This window comes from Sceloporus undulatus, chromosome 3 (assembly GCF_019175285.1).
Source record: "Sceloporus undulatus isolate JIND9_A2432 ecotype Alabama chromosome 3, SceUnd_v1.1, whole genome shotgun sequence".
In the NCBI taxonomy this organism is placed as follows: domain Eukaryota; kingdom Metazoa; phylum Chordata; class Lepidosauria; order Squamata; family Phrynosomatidae; genus Sceloporus; species Sceloporus undulatus.
The window spans coordinates 29745325-29766184 of record NC_056524.1 but is presented as its reverse complement, the minus strand read 5'-3'; the positions used below and the strand labels follow the sequence as shown (position 1 = coordinate 29766184).

The following is a 20860-nucleotide window of genomic DNA, read 5'->3' as shown; positions in this document are numbered from 1 at the left end:
GCCCTTCAGCCCTAATGGCTCTCAGGGCGGCTTACAATTATTATTTTTAATCAGACAGTTCCCTGCCCTCAGGCTTACAATCTAAAAGGACCTTGGTAACAAGCTTTTATTTATTAACCACTACCATTTGCATACATGGGCTTTTTCTTCTTTCAGTTTTATCTTGGCACTTGCTTATCACATTATCTTCACTACAAACCATGAAACATTTAGTAGAAGATGTTCTCAGTTACATACATCTGTTTTTTTCTCAGATACTTAATAGCATTTCTTCCACAGTGACTAAATTTTCATTAAAACTGGCCTGAAAACCAAAGTGTATTATCACTTTTGTAAGTTTTTAATTGTAAATTTTTAGACTGTAAGCCACTTGGGGTCCCAGTTTTGGGAAAAAAGCAGGACACAAATAAATAAATAAATAAAATGCACACACACACTTATAATTATAAATCAATAAATAATTTTAGGAGTCTTCAGCTTATTCAGAACATTCTTGCTGTATTATACCTGGAAAATAGCCCTACTTTAATTTTAATAGGCAGAACTCTAGAATAACCCCAAGTCCTTAAAACCCATATACTGGCTGCTAACCATTTAATTTTAGTACTAAGGATAAAACTAAAACTGACTTCTTGGCATCTCCCTTATTCTGTCCCTAGAGTGTGCCCACAATATTGTGTGTCCAGTATTGTGTATTCTGACTAGTACCACAATGCTCAGTCACGATTTAGAATTTGGGAACAGGCTGTAAATTTAAATGCATCATACCCGCTCTTATTTAAAACTCTCCTCCTTTGCACCTTCCAATTTAAGTATTACATGTTTGGAAATTTTCCTTTTTTGACTACAACATCCAGAATCCCAAAAGTTAAAAGTAACATTTCCAGACACTGAACCAGAGCAGCCAATGGAGAGTGAAAGGAAGACGGTGTGTTCTTAGAGTTCCTAGAAACTTGAAAACGCCTGGAATTGCAAAATGAGATTGGGAATATATCTGAGTTGATAGTTACATGTAATTCCAAAACAAGGAAAAGCAGGCAGTGCAGTTAATTAATTAAGTTAATGAAAGCCTTTAGGGACTAATTTACATCACGATATACATCTATATAGTTTTATTTTGTTGCAGCTTTTAAAGTTTCCACTGTTGTTTTGTTTAATAAGTTTTTATCTTCTTTCAGTCATTTGAGGTTTTAATCTGGAAGTGTTTTAAACAGTTTACATTGTAGGCTGCCCCAAAACCCCATGATAAAGACGTTGATGATATAGAAGAATTTAAACAAACCAATAAATAAACCATCTTGTTCTTCCAAAAAGTCCAAAGCAGCAGGTGATACCTCATTTTGTTATCACCATAACTTTCTTAAGACTTAAACATGTGGATTGGCACAAGGTTCCCCACTGAATGTTAGGACTATGCAGGGGTCTAGTATGTGGTGTCCCCCACCAGTTCAACTGCATCAGACTCACTCTTGCATCTGCATCACTAGTGTCAGGCAATTCAAACAGTGTTGGGCATATGCCAAGAGACCTTGGTTCCATTTCTCACACAGCCATGAAATACTGGAACATGAAACATTTATATCAGTTGCTCTCCTTTAGTTTAGCCTATCCCACTGAATTATTGTGAAGATAAAACAAAAAGAAATCCCATGCCCAACACCCCAAGCTCCTTACAAGTTTGTTGAGAGATAAGCACACATAATTTTTGCACATAATTTCAAATGACTATTGAGTGTTGTTCAGAGGATAACCTGTATGTATGTACATGTATAAAATGAGAGCCAGTATGGCGTAGTGGTTTGAGTGTTGGACTATGACTCTGGTGATCAGAGTTAAAATCCTGGTTCACCCATGTAAACCCACTGGATGACATTCTCTCAGCCTCAGAGGATGGCACTGACAAGCCCTCTCCAAAGAAACTTGCCAAGAAAATCCCATGATAGGTTTGCCTATCACCATAGGGTCACCATTAGTCAGAAATGACTTGAAGGCATACAACAATAACACATGTACAAATGTTTTAAATACAGTGGTGTATAAGAGAAATTATTCCTTTTGGTCAGTGTGAACTGTAATATCTCATCTAAAAAAAAACAATGCTTGTTCTCCACCCAAAAATTATCTAGATAAATGTAGATTTTAAAAAGTATTTTGAGAATAAGGTGTGTTTCTTTGGGATGGCACCTCTTGCTTTCTAATGGCTTACTGTAAATAAAGTCATGCTTTCATTTGGTAACATGAACTTCAGTCCACAGCTTAAATCCTATTAACAGAAGGAAGGTATGGTGCCTAATTGTATGCAGTATAGAGTAATGAATGTGGCATATAGATGCTTTTCCTTTATCTATTGTCCTCCTGCCATATTTATCAGAAAGGAATAAGGATGTGATTGATTGCTAGCAATGATGTCTAGTAAGTGGAGCCTCCAAATGCAGCAGCAATAGATATCTGAATACCAGGTCCTGGGAACAAACTACAGTGGGCCATCCATATTCACTGTGGTTAGAGGCACAAGATCTCGATGAAAGTGGAAAAACTACACACACACACACACACACACACAATCCCCCCTCCCACACACAAATAACCAGAAGTTGACCATAGAATTGTGCTGGAAGACTTACAAATGCCCAAAGAAGTGTTCTCTCTAGGAATCTCTAGGTCTTCCAGCATGACTTCTGGTGAATGTTGACCATAGAGTCATTCTGGGAGAACTAGAGATACCTAGAGATAACATATTAATCAAATCTGTGAATAATAAAATCTGCAGAAGTCAAAACCACAAATGTGGAGGGATGACTGTACAGTAATTGAAGAGGGTTGTTGCCTTTATAATCTGTTTTGTAAAGGCACTGAATTGCCACTCTTAGAAAGATGAAAAGATGTGAACTCTCATTCTGATCATGGATGGCTGTCTCTTTGCTAATGCCATTGGTCATGCTGGCTGGAGGATTCTAGGAATTGTTCTTTTTTAAAAATAACATTTCAATCTCTAATTTGTTGAAAGTTGGGACAGCCACTGTCAAAAGACAGTAAAATACAGATTTTCGAAAGTGAAAAGTATACAGATTGCAATATGATGTCAGGCTTCTCATTTTTCCATTAGAGCCAGCAGCAGCCAGGAAATCACATGGCTTCTGTGGCTGTTTTGAAAATCTTTGCATGCAGCAGGGGCCCCAAGGGTCTTTTGATCAAGTCAGTAGTACAAGGCAGAACAGAGGAGATGTCCCAGTTACAGGACCAGCATCACTACTTGCATTGTCTTTGAAAGAAACTGCTGAGTTTTTCAAGTATAGAAATTTACTTTTTGCCTGGAAGAGCTAAAGCTTTATTTGGTACCACTTTTTAAAAAGTGATCGAAATGTAGAAATATACTAGAGCAGGGGTAGGCAACCTTTTTGAGCCAGGGGCCGGATTGCTGTCCCTCAGACAACTGGGGGGCCGAAGCTGGGGGGTGGATCTTTCACCCTCTGGGGCGGGGCTGCATGCTGGGGGTGGAGCTTACACCTTCCAGGGGCAGGGCCGCATGCTCCGCCCCCCGGAGTAATAATAATAATAATAATAATAATAATAATAATAATAATAATAGTTCCAAGCATGGAAACTACTACAAAGAAATTCAAAAAAAAAAAAAAAAGGAAGAAAGAAAGAAAGAAAGAAAGAAAGAAATCATGCACACTGTCTCAACCCAGAAAGGCACAAGGTGCTGAGAGGGGATTTTGCACAAAGAACACCAAGGGCAAGTAAATAATAATAATAAGAATAGTTACAAACATGGAAACTACTAAAATGCAATTCAAAATAAAAGGCAGAAAGCATGCACTGTCTCAACCTAGAAAGGCACAAGGTGCCTTCCCGGCTTCTGAGGAGCCTCGAGGCCCTCAGAGGCCGGGAAGGAGGCGGGGGACACCCGCGCAGGCATCCTAGCCCTGCTCCTTCCCAGGTTCTGAGGGGCCTCGAGGCCCTCAGAGGCCGGGAAGGAGGCGGGGGACACCCGCGCGGGCATCCTCGCCGGCTCCTTCTCGGCTTCTGAGGGCAACCTGAGAAGGAGAGGCCTGGGGCCGCGCAGGCCCTGGGAGGAGCCCACAGAGGCCCAGGAGGAGGAGGAGGAGGAGGAGGCGGCGACAGGACCGGCCTGGGGCTGGTCCTGCCGCCTCCACGGGCCGGATGTGGCCCGCGGGCCGGGGGTTGCCGACCTCTGTACTAGAGGAAGATTTTTCAGAGATGCCAACATGCTAACATTGTTGAGCATTGGAAAATAACACCCTGGCCTTGTGTGGAATTGGTGGTGCTATTCCTAGGGAAGGAATTGTTGCATGCCGAGGACCAGTACTGTAAAGAAAATATTTAGTCTTTGATGTGATACAGTCTGGCAAGGTCATTACTTTAATCCACCATGGGAATGTTGAAAGTTTAGCTTTGGATACCAATGATTTCCTCTCCCACACCTACTTTCTCATCCATCCTTGCACTCTACATAAAAGTTATGCTACTGCTAATATGTAAGTAAACAGGGTATCAAAATACAGTAGTCCCTGTGCTTATAGTGTGTATAAATTCAACATTGGTTGTTTTGCAGAACATTGTATCCACAGTACATGCATACTTTTACAAGGGAGGAGAGATCTGCACGTTTTGTGCACACTTTGAGCTGCGCTTGTGAAAAACCAATTCCTCCTTTCAAGCCAAGGCTGATTTCACAGATGGAAGTACATTTTTATGTCTGGGTACTAGAGCCAGCATGGTGTAGTGGTTTGAGTGTTGGACTATGACTCTGGAGACCAGGGTTCAATTCCCAGCTTGGCCATGAAACCCTCAGGGTGACCTTGGGCAAGTCACACTCTCTCAGCCTCAGAGAGGGCAATGGCAAACCTCATCTAAGCAAATCTTACCAAGAAAACCCCATGATAGGTCTTGGGGTTGCTATAAGTCAGAAATGACTTGAAGGTACACAACAACAACAAACTGGGGCCAAGCCACACTCTTTCCCCAAGTCTTTCAAATCCCAGCCTTAGAACAGTGTATCTGGTTGTGAAGATTTGCAGAGAAGTTTTATTTTATTTTATTTTAAGTTGAGGTGGATGGTTTCTGGAGGAAGCTTGGAGGTTCATCTCAGTTATCACACCTTGCCTTTAGAATGCTTTCCCTAGGAAAGCTTGCCTTGTATCTCTTCTAATCTATTTTTAATGACAGGCAACAAAAGAAGAAAAAGGCCAGGCTTTTAAATTTCCAGTGTTGTTAACCTGCTCTTAATTTCATTGTAACTCCACTGCCATATTTTATGTCTCCTTTCTCTGTGTGTATGTGCCTCCAAATTGCCTATCAAAGTATGGCGACTTCATGGGATTTTCTTAGGCTATATAAGCACATTTTTTGTTTTTTTATTGTGCAAAGTTTAACTTTTTTTTACTCATTCTGTTTGTAGAAATTAGAATTATAGAACTGTAAAACTGAGCTGTCCCTGAAAAGGTGCCTAGTCCAGCCCTTTACTTTTTCATAGTTGCATGTCACAGAAGAGCAGGCTATATAATATTACATTTTTAAAATGAACATGAATGCTTAAAATGCTCCATAAGATCCCTAAATTGTATACTGGCCATACCTGCATAACAAAATTAGTGATTTTAAATTAATTTTCTTAGAATGTATGAATGAATACTGTGTTTACCTCTCATCAGCACTAGTAGTAGTGTTGTATAATGTTACCAGTATCTGATTTGGACTGTTATGTTCTGGGTTCTGAGACCCATCCATCTGTCCACGCTGGCAGGGGCTGAGGAAATAACATACATGGTCCAAAACAAGCAGGGCTGAGATACAGAAAAGGCAGACCAGGCATGCATCTACACTATCCAATTACAGTGAGGCCTGGAATAGACGAGCCAAAAGCGGCATGCTGCCGCTGATACTAGACTTTGGGAATGCACAGTAACCGCATGCTCCCAAACCCTAGTGTGTAACAGTGGTGGCATCATGGCGGCGTCCCATCCACACAGGCGCCACCATGATGACATAAGCAAAGTGCAGCATACAGAAGTTGCTGTGTGTCACTTACATCACCGGTGCGCCAATGGTGCACTTGTGACGTGTGCCGGGTGCCTTAAAAGAACCTGTTTTTTCTGGGTTGTTTTTAGTGCAGAGGAACACCACTCCAGCCCGCCCTTTTGGGGTGGTATGTACCACGCCTGAGTCTGCTGTATTGGCAGGCTAGTCATGCATGGATTGGAATTCCCATGCATTGCTCTGCCCCATTTTAGTCAATGGAAGTGCATGTCCTTGGTCCATTGTTGGGCAGGTGCACTTCACTGCCTATTGACTTAGGCAACTGGGTACATTTAGGCTGGAGAAGAGAAGGCAATATGATAGACCTGTTTAAATATTTGAAGAGGCATCATGTTGAGGGTAGAGCAAGCTTGTTTTTTGCAGCTCCAGGGAACAGGACTTGGAGCAATGGATTCAAACAACAAGAAAAGAGGTTCCACCTCAATGTTAGGAAGAACTTCCAAACAGTAAGTGCTGTTCATCAGTGGAATATACTGCCTTGATGTGTGGTGGAGTCTCCTTCTTATGAAGGTTTTTAAACAGAGGCTGGATAGCCATCTGTCAGAGTGCTTTGATTGTGTATTCTTTCATGAGTGGTTTGAGTGTTGGACTGCATGGTGGGGAGTTGGTGTGGGTGGCCCTTGAGATCTCTTCCAACTCGGTTATTCTATGATTCTGTAATATGAGATGATTCTATAATATGGGTTTGAGCTCCTGCAGTTTTTCCCACCTGCGTGGGGTGGGGGGAACCACTGCATGAGCTGAGAAAGACTCATAGTATAACAGTTTGATACCACTTTAACTGCCATGGTTTTGTCCTACAGAATTGTGGGATTTGTAGTTTAAGTTACATGAAATTCTGCTATAAAATTCCAGAGACATATTTTAGGGGAGTTGTCTAGAACACTCTTAACTGAGAATTCTAAGTAGCTCCCCGAAGCTAGAAATTCCAAGATTCCCTAAGATGGATCCACGATAATTAAAGTGCAGTCAAGAGACTGTAATTGTGCTGTGTGGATAAACTTTTGGAGAGCCATTAGATGAAGTGATTAGAAGTCTTGAACTGAGACTTTTGGATGTTTATCACACTATGCTCTTAAAGAGGTACTATTCCAGTGTGACTCCTCTAGCTGCCTCCTGTTGCATGCTGGGATTGGCAGTTTTAAGGAGCTGAACTTCACTGCCTGAGAATTCTAAATACCCCTCCTTATCCCAGTCAAGTAATCACTGAACTATGATTAACAGAGAGAGAGAGGATTATAATCCACTTTATTGAAGAACTGTAACTTTATATTTTCAATATTTAACCTTACATTTGCCATTTACAGTCTGAGATAATGGTCGAAAACAGCCCTAAAGGGGGGGCATCACCCCACCCCTTTGTGCGCTGGATCGGAGGCACCACAACCACGTGCTGCGGCCCTGATCTGGCCTTTTCCCTGTGCAAAAAGGAGTGGCAAAAAGCAGGTCCTTTTTGCGCCAGGGTGCACCTTTCACCACCACCGCCGCTGCTCTTCTCCACTCCTGCGGTGTGAAATGTCTAGTCATTGCACTGCAGGAGCTTTTCCATACTGCCCAACATCTGGTCGGGTGGGCACCGTGAGGCTGGGTTGGGGGCGTGTGGTCTATGGTCACCATGCCCCACACCACCCCCAAGCCAATCTGTTTTTCCCTAATGTTGCAACATAACTTATACCAAGTCATTCATTTTCAAGCATGTGATGATGAGACAAAACCAGTTATTTGGCAATGGAACCTTTTCCTCTGGACTACACAAAGGAAAAGTAGGTATACACATCTGAATAGAAAGTCTAATTCAGAGTAACAATAATAAATCTGTTCTGTAAGCACTTATGGCAGTAGAAGCCTGTGTGCATGAATTATGTGGATGAGCACGCTTTGTGTGTATGTGTGTTTGTGTGTGTGTGTGTGTGTGTGTGTGTGTTTCTATCTTGTAACTTCCTCCCTAAGGGTACCTATGATGTCACTAAATGCACTAAACTCACAGCTACACTGAACAGGGAGTGAGCTGTCAGTTTCGAAGTAGTCTCTGGCCTGAAATGCAGACAGAAGCTCAAAGCGATGAATAAGCTGTTTCTGCATTTCCAGTAGCTTGCAGCCTTTCCTAGTCCACGATGATTTTTTGTTTTTAAAGAGCTAAACCTTACCTATTAAAAACCATATTCTGCATTTTATATGGTTTATTGCTGGACAGCAAGATGGTAGCCAGAGGGGAAATGGCCCGTTTTTGGAGTCTGGAGAGCCTTCAGATTGGTATGTTTATGCAGCAAATGAACTCCATTTATTCTCTGTGGTGTTTGCATTTTAAAATGTTACAGTTAGGGGGCTTGACTTGATATAAAATAATGCTTGTACTAGCAAGACCAACACAACAAAATAAAATGAGGTGAAAAACAGTTCTGTGTTGGGTTTTGTTTTGTTTTCAGTTTTGACATTCCATTAGAGAGCTAGAAATTGCCTATTCATGTCTGTATATTTATTCCTGGCAGTAAACAATAGAGAAATGGCTACAGAGAGGAAGAGATAATAAGCTCTCTGTATTTGTGCCTCTTTTACTCAGTCTGTGTATAATATTTGTGCATCGATATTTACATCACTATGACTTTATAAAAAAAGCAGAGGAAATCTTCCAAATGCAATGCTAGTGAGGGAGCAATTCGTAAATCTATATATAAGTGGCTTTCTATGGTGTGTATCTCTATTGTAAAAATGTTTAATTTTATAAGCCAATTAGCTTCCATTTTGGTTCATAATCCGTATTACAATAATGTTTCTTATGTTGTAAATTATTACAAAAGAGATTAATGGGATCATGCTTTCTAAGTCAAATTTGAAATTAGAGAGTTAAAGCCCTAATCTTAGTCTGAGTGATTAAGAATGGACAGATCTGGCCTTCTGAGGAATGAAATCCATAAGGAAATTTTGTTTTGGTAGATACTTGTTCATTTCTCAAAGTTATGTCTCACATAAGGCAAATCTTTGGAAAAGTTAGCTCTAAGAACAGTAAAAGCAGGAAAGAGCAAAATGATTGTGTGTAGCACTTTTTATCATGCTGTGTTGTCATGAGAACCTGGTGGCCAACTTTTGGGGAATTCCAAAGTACAAGACATACAAGACATTGCCACCACACTGAGCTCTTCTGTACTTTGATGTGGTTTTCCCTCTGCGCCATTGAGTTGGATAACCAGTAACTGGGTAGCTCTAAAAGATTGGACAGAAATGAAGGCCTAGATCACAGGTTCAGCTAGGATCACAGGCTCTCCTACTGCTTGTCCTAGACAGTGTGCCTTGGATATTCATTGCCTGTGTCACTTCTGGCACTTGTAGTAGAGGTTGTCCACTCATGGTCTAATAAGTCAGATTGTAGTTGCTCATAGCAGCATGAAAGAAGAAAGTGAGTGTACACCCAAATTCCATATAATGGGGGAAGAGAGTTAGCCATGCTATGATCCAAGAAGTCATAAGGTCATCTTGTCCCCAGCCTCTGTAGCTAAATTATCCAGTCTTAAAATTAATCATACTGCCCTTTTTCTATGAAGTTGTGCTTTTTCAAGTTGTTGTTGACTTATGGCAATTTTAAGGTAACCCTATTACAGGGTCTTATTGGCAAGATCTGTTCAGATAGGGTTTGAATTGCCTTCCTCTGAGGCTGAGAGAATGTGGCCTGAGCAGGGATTCTAATTCTGATCTCAAAAGCCCTAGCCCAATATTCAAACTACTACATCATGCTAGCTCTCTTTACAGGAGAGATCCCAGCAGACTGGCGAAGGACAAACGTTGTCCCCATCTTCAAAAAGGGGAAAAAAGAGGATCCCAACAATTATCGTCCAGTTAGTCTGACATCAATACCAGGAAAGATTCTGGAGCAGATCATTAAACAGAGAGTCTGTGAACATCTAGAAGGCAATGCCATAATCACAAAAAGTCAACATGGGTTTCAGAGAAACAAGTCATGCCAAACAAACCTAATCTCTTTCTTTGATAAAATTACCAGCTTGGTAGATGAAGGGAATGCTGTGGATATAGGATATCTTGATTTCCGTAAGGCCTTTGACAAGGTTCCCCATGACATTCTTGCAAACAAGCTTGTAAAATGTGGGCTAGACAAAGGAACTGTTACATGGATCTGTAATTAGTTGACCGGCCGAACCCAAAGGGTGCTCAACAATGGCTCCTTTTCATCCTGGAGAGAAGTGACCAGTGGGGTCCCATAGGGCTCTGTCCTGGGCCCAGTGCTATTCAACATCTTTATCAATGACCTGGATGACAGAATTGGGAGCATACTTATCAAATTTGCAGATGATACTAAATTAGGGGGAATAGCTAATACCCCAGAGGACAGGATCAAGATTCAAAATGACCTGAATAGACTAGAAAGCTGGGCCAAAGCTAACAAAATGAAATTCAACACGGAGAAATGTAAGGTATTGCACTTAGGGCGGAAAAATAAAATGCACAGATATAGGATGGGTGACACCTGGCTGAATGAAACTACGTGTGAAAGGGATCTAGGAGTCCAAGTAGACCACAAGTTGAACATGAGTCAACAGTGCAATGCGGCAGCTAAAAAAGCCAATGCGATTTTAGGCTGCATCAATAGAAGTATAGTGTCTAGATCAAGAGAAGTAATAGTGCCACTGTATTCTGCTCTGGTCAGGCCCCACCTGGAATATTGTGTCCAGTTCTGGGCGCCACAATTCAGAAAGGACATTGAGAAACTGGAGCGTGTCCAAAGGAGGGCGACAAAAATGGTGAAGGGTCTGGAAACCATGCCCTATGAGGAACGACTTAGGGAGCTGGGAATGTTTAGCCTGGAGAAAAGAAGGTTAAGAGGCGATATGATAGCCCTGTTTAAATATTTGAAAGAATGTCATGTTGAAGAGGGAGCAAGCTTGTTTTCTACTGCTCCAGAGAACAGGACCCGGAACAATGGATGCAAGCTACAGGAAAAGAGATTCCACCTGAACATTAGGAGGAACTTCCTGACAGTAAGGGCTGTTCGACAGTGGAATGCACTCCCTCGGAGGGTGATAGAGTCTCCTTCCTTGGAGGTCTTTAAACAGAGGCTGGATGGTCATCTGTCAGGGATGCTTCGATTTGGATTTCCTGCATGGCAGGGGGTTGGACTGGATGGCCCTAGTGGTCTCTTCCAACTCTACGATTCTATGATTCTATATGAACATCATCATCTATATTATATCTCTTATGAAACATTTTCCTTAAGGGAGCTTAGTATGATCATTTTACAGTGCTCCACTTTTGCTGCTTTGACTTTTGTGGATTTGATTATTCATGGATTTTATTAATATGTTCTAGGTCTCTAAATCCTCCAGCCTGACTCTGCCACATGTTGACAATAGAGTCACACTGGTGGACCTAGAAATCCGAACACTTCAAATATCCTGGCTTAATGTATACCAATATAACATACACAGTATAATCAATATAAATAGTAAACCTGTTAGGGAAAAATCTACAGCACTTTAATATAGCCTTCATTAACCTTTCAGCTTTTACATTGAACAAATATTCAAAAATATTACTTCTTCTAATTTTTGTGCTGTATAAGGTGGTTTGTTGTTGTTTCTGTTGTTGTTAACTGCCCTCGAGTCAATCTCAACCCATGGCGGCCTTGTCAATGAAATATCTCTGAGACCCCCTGTGTTCCACTACTCTGCTTAGTTCCTGTACATTCATATCCGTGACCTCCTTAATAGGGTCCATACATCTAGAATGCAGTCTTCCTCTCTTTCTACTTTCCTAACTTTATTGTTTTATCCTGTGAGTTGTGCCTTCTCATGTTGTGTCTGAAATATGATAAGTTTTGTCATCTTGGCATCCAGAGAGATTTCTGGCCTGATCTGATCTAGGACCCATTTATTTGTCTTTTTGGCTCTCCTCAGCACTCTTCTCCAGCACCACATCTCAAATGAATTGATTTTCTTCCTATCTTGTTTCTTAACTATCCAGCTCTCATATCCATACATGGTAGTAGACAATACAGTGGCTTGTATGATTCTTAACTTTTGTGCTCAGTTGTATACAGTATCTCTGCATTTTAGGATCTTTTCTAGTTCTTTAATAGCGGCCCTCACAGTTGAGAATTGTACCACTTGATATTCTAATAGTGAAGTCATTCTCTGCATATGAGTTGTTATGTAGCCAAAATGGCACTATCCATGCCCATGAGGAAGGAGACTTGCAGCAATCTCATAGTCTGTAGGTGTATAAGAAAACTACATTAAAAGGGGAGAAAACCGCTAAAGAAGGTAAATCACCAAAATAGCCCAGAAAGGACAAGGGTGCTCAGTGGAAGGGGAAAATGTAATGGAGTGTTTTGGAAGAATGTATGGCTGGTTGAAACACTGGATAGGGACACTGTACACTGTAGTATTATTTTTCAGATTGCATCGATTCTGCATAATATGTACACCAGGTCTTAGTGCTCGTTCAGAATTCTTTCTTTCAGTGAGACTTTTTGTAACTCACGCAACTGATAAAAGAATGGGGAAAATCAGAGTTCCGTGCGTGTTTAATATGAAGATTGATTTTTTGAAAAAAAAAATCATGCCCTTGGCTTTGACTATACCTTCATGACTCAACATTTCACTTTCATGCCAGGTGCTGTAGATGGGGGTACTGAATCTTCTGCCTTAGTGGATGACAACGGTAGTGAGGAGGATTATAGTTATGAGGAGCTCTGTCAAGCCAGCCCGAGGTATTTGCAGCCTGGAGGAGAGCAACTAGCCATTAACGAGGTAATAAAAAGAGGACTTATATGCAAACTTGGGTGATGTTTAAGTCTCACAGAGGAACTATCAGCTCTGTGAGTTCATAATTGACTCTTGTTCTTTCATTAACAACTTACACATTATTTTATTTATTCATTCATTATCTTGTTGAAAAGAAAGTGTTTCAGTAGATAGGCTTAAGAAAATTAGCACAATATTTCAATTTCTGCATTGGCCGCTTGCATCTTCCACAAAGCTACTTCATGCATTTGTCTTTGACCATCCCAGCATAATTTTGCTCTTCACCAAGTATTTATGTTTCAGTTGATAAGTGATGGGAGCATGGTATATGCAGAGGCACTCTGGGATCACGTGACCATGGATGACCAGGAATTAGCCTTCAAAGCTGGGGATGTCATCCAAGTCCTTGAAGCTTCAAACAAGGATTGGTGGTGGGGAAGAAATGAGGACAAGGAAGCCTGGTTTCCAGCTAGCTTCGTCAGGGTGAGTAAAGTGGTATCTCAATAACTTTTACATAATTTTGTGCTCTCCTTTGTATGGGCTGGTATGTTGGTCAAGTTTAGTAGCACTGCTTCCTTTCCCACTGTAACATCAAGATGACAACTGATGGTAGGTTAGGGCTTGAGGCCACCTTGTAGCAAGGCCCAAATTTTCTTTTGGATTTCGATATGGCTTCCCTTCATGAGTTTTTTTATGCACATGGTATTATTATTCCTGAACTCAAAAGATATTTTAAGGTAATAGCTAAACGCTAAGTAAGAAACAGAGTTTGCTGTGAGCAGCATCCAGATGAAAAGGGCATTTGTCAGCATTTACAGTGTGTAACAATGGAATCCAACTCATCCAGTATAACTGAAAAAAATTTTTGTGGTAAGAGCTATTCAGTTTAAACTACACTTTCTGAGCCTGTTGATAATATTCTGTCCTTCCTCTAAATTTTGCCATGTCTGCCTTGGATGGGATATTAAAAAAAAAAAAGATACTAAGTCCTGTGTGCACACTCTTGTAAGGAAGTCCATAGACCTCAATAAATAGGCACAGAATGAGGCTGCAAAACTACCTTTAAAATGTGTGTGGTTATGTTTTACTTCTCTTTCTGTAAGAAGAAGGAGAATAATAGGGTGAAAGAAGGGGAAGGGTGAATGAGTCAGTGGATTCACATTGGTTCTGCCCTTCCTGAATGTATCTTGTAAAATATTCAATTAGTTACCCAATTTTTGCCAGTGGGGAATGTAGAATCAGAAAGGCCTATTTGCTCCAGCATTCTGTTCACAACGTAGTCAACCAGTTTCCTGTGGGAAGCTCACAAGCAAGATGTGAGTATAAATTCATTCTTGCGCTCATGTTGCCCAGCAACTGACATACAGAAGTATATTGCTCTGATACTTTAGAGTGTATATATCCAAAAACATCTGGTAGCTACTGATTCATCTTCCATGAGTGTGTCAAAGCTTTTTAAACTGTTCTGTTTGGCAATCATAATTATTTTTTGCAATAATAATTGAATTCTGCACTGAACATTTATCATTATCTCGGCATAAACAAGTGTATGGGAGAATTTCAAAAAGTATTCTACATTGATAAATGCTGTGCAAGATGAGAACCACTTAGTAAATTACATTGCTCTTACAGTGACCATAAGTGGAAGTTAATAGTGGTTTCAGTGAAACACTGACCAAAATCACCATTTGGTTTTCTCCAAAATCTTTTGAAATGGGCACTGTATTGTATTTGGTGCCAGACAAACATCCAAGGATATTTGCATTCCACGTTGCTGATTCTTGAGGGATGTTTGTTTGTTTTTACTTAACAAGATAAACAATCAATCACTCTTAAAAGCCTATGGCAAAGACTAAACAGTATAAAGATTTTAAAAGGGGTTTCTGTTGAAAATTGGCCGATATTAATTTGAAATTGCTTTTTAGACCACTTTTTTTGATCTTATCTATTTCAAAGGGATCTCTTAATACTCACTTTTTGATAGACCTTATTTAAAATTCCTAATCTCATTTACCCCTTAAACTGGAAGAGGTCCAAACAGATAGGTTTGCTAAAGAAAATAACTGTGTATAAAAGAGGGCTTTAAGGTTATTTAAGAAAGGGGTTAAGAATGGCCATCTACATTAAAACTATTTCACTTTAGGGTTTATGTGATAAAGGTTCAGTCAGGAGGGCCTTTTATAAACTGATTACTCTGATATTAAACAAAGTGAGCATAGTCAATCTTGTAAAGAGAACTGAGGGGAGTTACAGTGGCTAGTTTTGGACTGAGCATCATGTCCCCAATGTCCCCAAAAACTCTCAGCCTCATCAACCTCAACCTCAAAAGATTGTAGTAATGATAAAATGGTGGTGAGGTGGAGAGCTTTTTGTGACATCTTGAGGTCATTGCAGAAAGGACAGGATGAAAATGTAGCTGGATGCAGTTACCTATTTAAAAGAGGCTGTAGAGCACTCTCCCCTAAAGAGAATCTTCCTGGAAGAGAAATGTGATAACTGCTGTCCTATCACTAATACCAATAACTTGGGGTGACTTCAGACATTCTGAGATTAAACAGATTATCTGGATCCATTTCAGCCTGGTTTCTGCTGAAGGATGAGGTGGGCACTGTCCTGTTGTTCCTCCTGGATCTTTAAACAATTTTCAGTATCATTAACCATGGGATTCTGTGGGTATGATTCTGTGGGGTTGGGGCTGTGATATGGTGGTTCTGTTTCTGTCTACTGGGCTAGTTCTGGAGAATTGCACTGGAGGATTCCTGTTCAGCCTCAGCACCATTAACTGTGGCATGCCACAGGGTTCCATCATATTCCACATACTGTTCAGTATGAAGCTGTTGTTGAGGTCATTAGAAGTTTGGGCATTGGGTGCCATAAGTATGTTTATAAGACTCTACTTCTTCTTGCTGTTGGACTCAGCTGGGACTGTCCAGGTGCTGCACCAGTGCCCAGGTGCTGGAATGGGTTGGATGATGGCCAATAAACCAAAGTCAAATCTCAATAAGACTAGAGACTCTGTGGATTGGTGCAAATTGGATAAGTGTCCTGCCCTGTCTGCCAGCTATAGCTTTTCTTAGACAGGAATAATATGGGCACAGTAGCATATGCTGCTAACTTCCCAATTATGCTACTGCAATGTGCTTTACATGAAACAGCCCTTGGAGACCACTCAGAAGCTGCAGTTAGTGCAAACCGAACAGTTGGACTGTTGACCAGAACATTCTATAGAAACCATATAACACCAGTTTTAAAAGGAACTATGCTGAATGCCAATATGCTTCTGAATTGAAAATTATGGTGAACACATCTAAAGCCCTAAATGGCTTGGAACCTTGAGAGTTGGAGTACATTGCAAAGTCATCATTTGTGGACTTATAGTGGGTCCTTGTTATCCACTGGAGTTCAGTTCCAGGATCCCCCATGGATACTAAAATCTGTAGATACTCAAATCCCATTATATCATCATCATCATCATCATTTATCATTATTATTTCTTTCCTGCCTCTCCTCAAGGCTCGAGGTGAGGCATGTTAAAATACAAAACACAATTATAAAAGGAAACACATAAAAGCAACAGATAGAACACAATACTATAAAAACCAATAAAATGGTGGCATAATAAAATGGTGTCCCTTATATTACATGGCAAAATCAAGGTTTGCTTTTGAGATTTCTTAAAAAATATTTTCACACCATGGATTATTAAATTAGTGGATGCAGAATCTGTAGATACAGAGGGCTGACTGTACTTCCAGGAGTGAATAGTGATACATTCCAGTTAATTTAGTAGTGATTCAACTCCTATAACTATAGGAAACTGAGGAGACTACCTTATCCCAAGTTAGATTATTTATCTGTATTTGTATAGTTCAGTATTGCTTCCTTAGAATCTATACCTTTGGTTCTTCCCCAGCTATCTGTGGCTTGAAGCCACAGAATGTAGTATCTTATGTGTATTTTTAAATGGCAATTTCAATACCTTACCTAGGCTGCGTCCACACTGCAGAAATAATTCAGTTTGACACCACTTTACTTGCCATGGCTCAGTGCTGTGGAATTCTGGAAACTGTAGTTTGTTGTGGCACCAGAGCTCTCTGACAGAAAAGGCTAAATGTCTCACAAAACTACAATTCCCAGAATGCCGTAGCATTCAACCATTGCAGTTAAATTGGTGTCAGACCGGATTGTTTCTGCAGTGCAGATGCAGACTTAGTAACAGTTAACTTTGTATTTCCCATGTTGCCTGCACTATATCTGTGTTTCTTCAACTCAAGTTGTTTCTAATCTCTTATCATTTCAGCTCCGGGTCAACCAGGAAGAACTTGCAGAAAACTGTGGTAGCCTCCAAGATGAAGAGCCAAATGCAGAACCTGGAAAGCACCGTCAAAAAATGGCAGAAAATAAGGATCAGATGAGAACAAATGTTATTCAGGAAATAATGAATACAGAACGTATTTATATCAAACATCTCAAGGACATCTGTGAAGTAAGCTAAAATGCCAGAGTAGAAAAACATCTATGTTGTTACAAGAAAGGCCTGGCTTTGTCTTGAAGTGAACAGTCCATGGTCAAATGGGCCCCTGGCTGGTGTTTGTTTGGCCTGCAGACACTTAGGGCCTGCTCTTGCCTTTTAGGATCGGCCATTTGTCAGCTGGAGAGGGCAAGGAGGGAGAATAATAATTTTTTTAAAAGATAATAATAATTATTTTATTTATATTTTCCCGCCTCTTCCACTGGATCAAGGCAAGATTACAATCATAAAACCACATACAATACAATAGTATCTAAAATACATACTATAAACAATAATCAGTGAAAACTTGAATCAACAATACTAATAAAAACATCAGTTACAATGTGCTGTTTCGATCAGAAGTGGGATTTCTTCCATTTCTTTACAGAAGGTCGGGTGGGTATGCCCGCCTGAAGAGATCCATCTTTAGTGCCTTCTTGAAGGCATCTAAAGTGGTGATAACATGGATTTCCTCCGGTAAGTTGTTCCATAACGTGGGGGCCATGGCAGTGAATGTTCTATGGGAAGTTGATACTAATCTAGTCTTTGAGTATTCTGAAAGATTCTTCCCGGATGTTCTAAGTGTGGGGCGGATTATATAGGGAGAGGCGTTCCCTCAAGTAACTCAGGCCCAAGCCATGTAGGGCTTTAAAGGTGATGACCAACACTTTGTATTGTGCCCGGAAGCTGATTGGCAGCCAGTGTAGAGATTTTAAAACGTGTTATATGATCTGATCTGGATGTTCCAGTGATCAGTCTGGCTGTTGCATTTTGAACTAGCTGAAGCTTCTGAACTTGGTACAAAGGTAGCCCCATGTAGAACGCATTGCAGAAATCTAGTCAAGGGATTACCAGTGTGTGTACCACTGTTTCAAGGTCCTTTCAGTCCAGGTAGGGGCGCAGTTGGTGCATCAGCCAAAGCTGGTACCAAGCATTCCTGGCCGCATCCACTCTATATGATAACTGTAGAGATGGGTCCAGGAGTACTCCCAAACTGTGAACTTTGTCTTTTAGGGGAAGTATGACCCCGTCCAGGACAGGTTGGCAAATCTCCATCCCTGGACTTGGGGAATCTATCACGAGTACCTCCGTTTTCTCTGGATTCACCTTGAGTCTGTTTTCCCTCATACAGCCCATTACCGACCCAAGGCAGGCATCCAGAGGAGAGATGCCATCCTTAATCACTGTGTCAGTCAGAGATCTGCCTGAGAATTCTAAATACTCCTCCTTAAAACTGCAAATCCCAGAATGCAACAGGAGGCAGCTAGAGGAGTCAAAGTGGAATAGTAGCACTTTAAGAATATAGTGTGATAAACATCATAGAGAGATGGATCTGGGTGTCATCAGCATACTGATAATACCGTGCTCCATGTCTCCGGATGACCTCTCCCAGCGGCTTCATGTAAATGTTAAATAGCATGGGGGATAGAATGGAACCCTGAGGGATGCCAGATATTAGCTCTCTCTTAGTGGAGCAGCTGTCTCCAAGCCTCATCATCAGGAATCTGCCCAAGAGGTAGGAACAGAACCTCTGCAGCGCAGTGCCCCCAATGCCTAACTCCCTCAGGCGTTCCAGAAGGATACCATGGTCTACGGTATCGAAGGCACCAGCAGGGTCACACTTCCCCTGTTGTTGCCCAGACGGAGATCATCAACTAAGGCGACCATGGAGAAGTGAGCATAATTGTTACATGGTGAATCTGGTGGCAAAAAAACGAAAATAAAGAAAATATTGACTTCTGTGTGCATGTGTGCGTGTGTGTACAGTCGCCCCTCCTTCCTCGCGGACCTGATGTCTTGGATATTCACGGAGGGCGACCTCCGTTATTGTCAATGTGGCATGCCCCCGCAGCATGTGTCCTGAGCACGCTCGCAGATATGCACCCCATTCAAAACTATAGGACTTGAATATATGCGAGTATCCTTTTTCGCAGGGGGGGGGGTCCAGAACAGATCCCCCACAAAAACGGAGGGCTGACTATATATAAGTAAAGAAGAGACCAAATTCAAAAAAGGAAGGGGCAGAATGAGGGAGAAGAAAAAATGCACAAAGTTCAGGTATAAGTTGCGAGGAGTGGGAAAATGGCAAATGGACTGAGAATGACAGTCAGACAAGAAAATGGGTAGAAAGGCAAAGCAGACTGATAGGATCGAGAGAAGATGGGCAAAACCCGGGCAAAGGCAGAAAGATCAAACAGAAGGGGGAATTGGGGATGAAGGAAGAACCAATTGAGGCAGAATTGGCAGAAAGATAAAGAGATCAGTCTGAGACTGGGGAGGACTACCATTGTTATTGTTAACTGCCCTTGAGTCATCCCCAACTCAGGGCAATCCTATCAATGAGACATCAAGACCCTCTATCCTCCACTGCACTGCTTAGGGTCCTGCAGATTAAGGCCAGTGACCTCCTTGACTGAGTCCATCCATCTGGTGTGCATTCTGCCTCTCTTTCTACTACCTTCTACCTTTCCTAGCATTTTTGTCTTTTTTAATGAGTCATGTCTTCTCATGATTTGGCCAAAGTATGACAGCCTCAGTTTTGTCCGTGAGATAGTTTTGGCTTGATCTGTTCAAGGACCCATTTGTTTCTACTTTTTGGGCATCCATGGTATCCTCAGCACTCTTTGCCAGCATCACCTCTCGAATGATCTGATTTTCTTCCTGTCTGCTTTCTTTATTGCTTAGCTCTCACATACGTTCATGGGGATGGGGAATACAGTAGCTTGGACGATTCTGACTTTAGTGTTCAGTTGTATATCTTTACACTTTAGGATCCTGTCTAGTTCTTTCATAGCTGCCCTTTCCATTCCTAGTCTTCTGATTTCTTGACTGCAGTCTCCATTCTGATCAATATTTTAGACAAGTTGTGCGAAATTTCAGTTTCCTCATTATCTAGGTTGAATTTATGTAGAATTTATGTTTCCAGTCTATTGGCCATTGTTTTGTTTTTTATATTGGGATATTTTAGTTAATGCTACAGTTGATTCTGTCTATGAACAATATAGCAACTGAATTGAGATATCGTCTGTTCCTGGTGATCTCTATTCTTCGCAATTTCTCTTGGTGCTTGCTTTCTAGAATTTGGAGTTCATCTTCATATGGTTCTTCATTCCATGTGTCACTCTGTATAGCACTTCTCTGTATTACTTCTACCAATCTATGGTCCCAGTACCATAACACTGTATTGAGTAATGGTACCTGAGAAATGTAGTGCAGCTGTCCTGCATCTCACTTCTGTTTGATGTTCAGCTGTTTCCACGGGGCAGTGTTGTTTGCTCAAACTAAGTGGCAAAATTATGACTGCTGTGTATGATTTCTGTATGATCTGGCCTTCTGGGCTCCCTTTCTCATTAGTTCTACAGCAAATTAGAATTCAGATAATGTAACTTGTTTTTTTTGGATAATAATATAGCATTGTTTGAGTGTTGGACTAGGACCCTGGAGACCAGAGTTCGAATCTTGGCTCAGCCATGTAAATCCGCTGGGTGATCTTGGGCAAGTCACACTCTCTCAGCCTCAGAGGATGCCAAGC

General features: G+C 41.1%; 1 protein-coding gene across 1 annotated transcript in view; it reads left to right on the top strand.

The window, feature by feature from the left end:
• Window positions 1-20860, top strand: part of SPATA13 (spermatogenesis associated 13) — a 116937-nt gene that overhangs the window by 81497 nt on the left and 14580 nt on the right. Inside the window, exons 5-8 of the mRNA XM_042457058.1 lie at window positions 12685-12821; window positions 13119-13298; window positions 17116-17301; window positions 19096-19209. Of these exons, the coding sequence (XP_042312992.1) occupies window positions 12685-12821; window positions 13119-13298; window positions 17116-17301; window positions 19096-19209 (617 nt within the window). The remainder of the gene's footprint in view (window positions 1-12684; window positions 12822-13118; window positions 13299-17115; window positions 17302-19095; window positions 19210-20860) is intronic.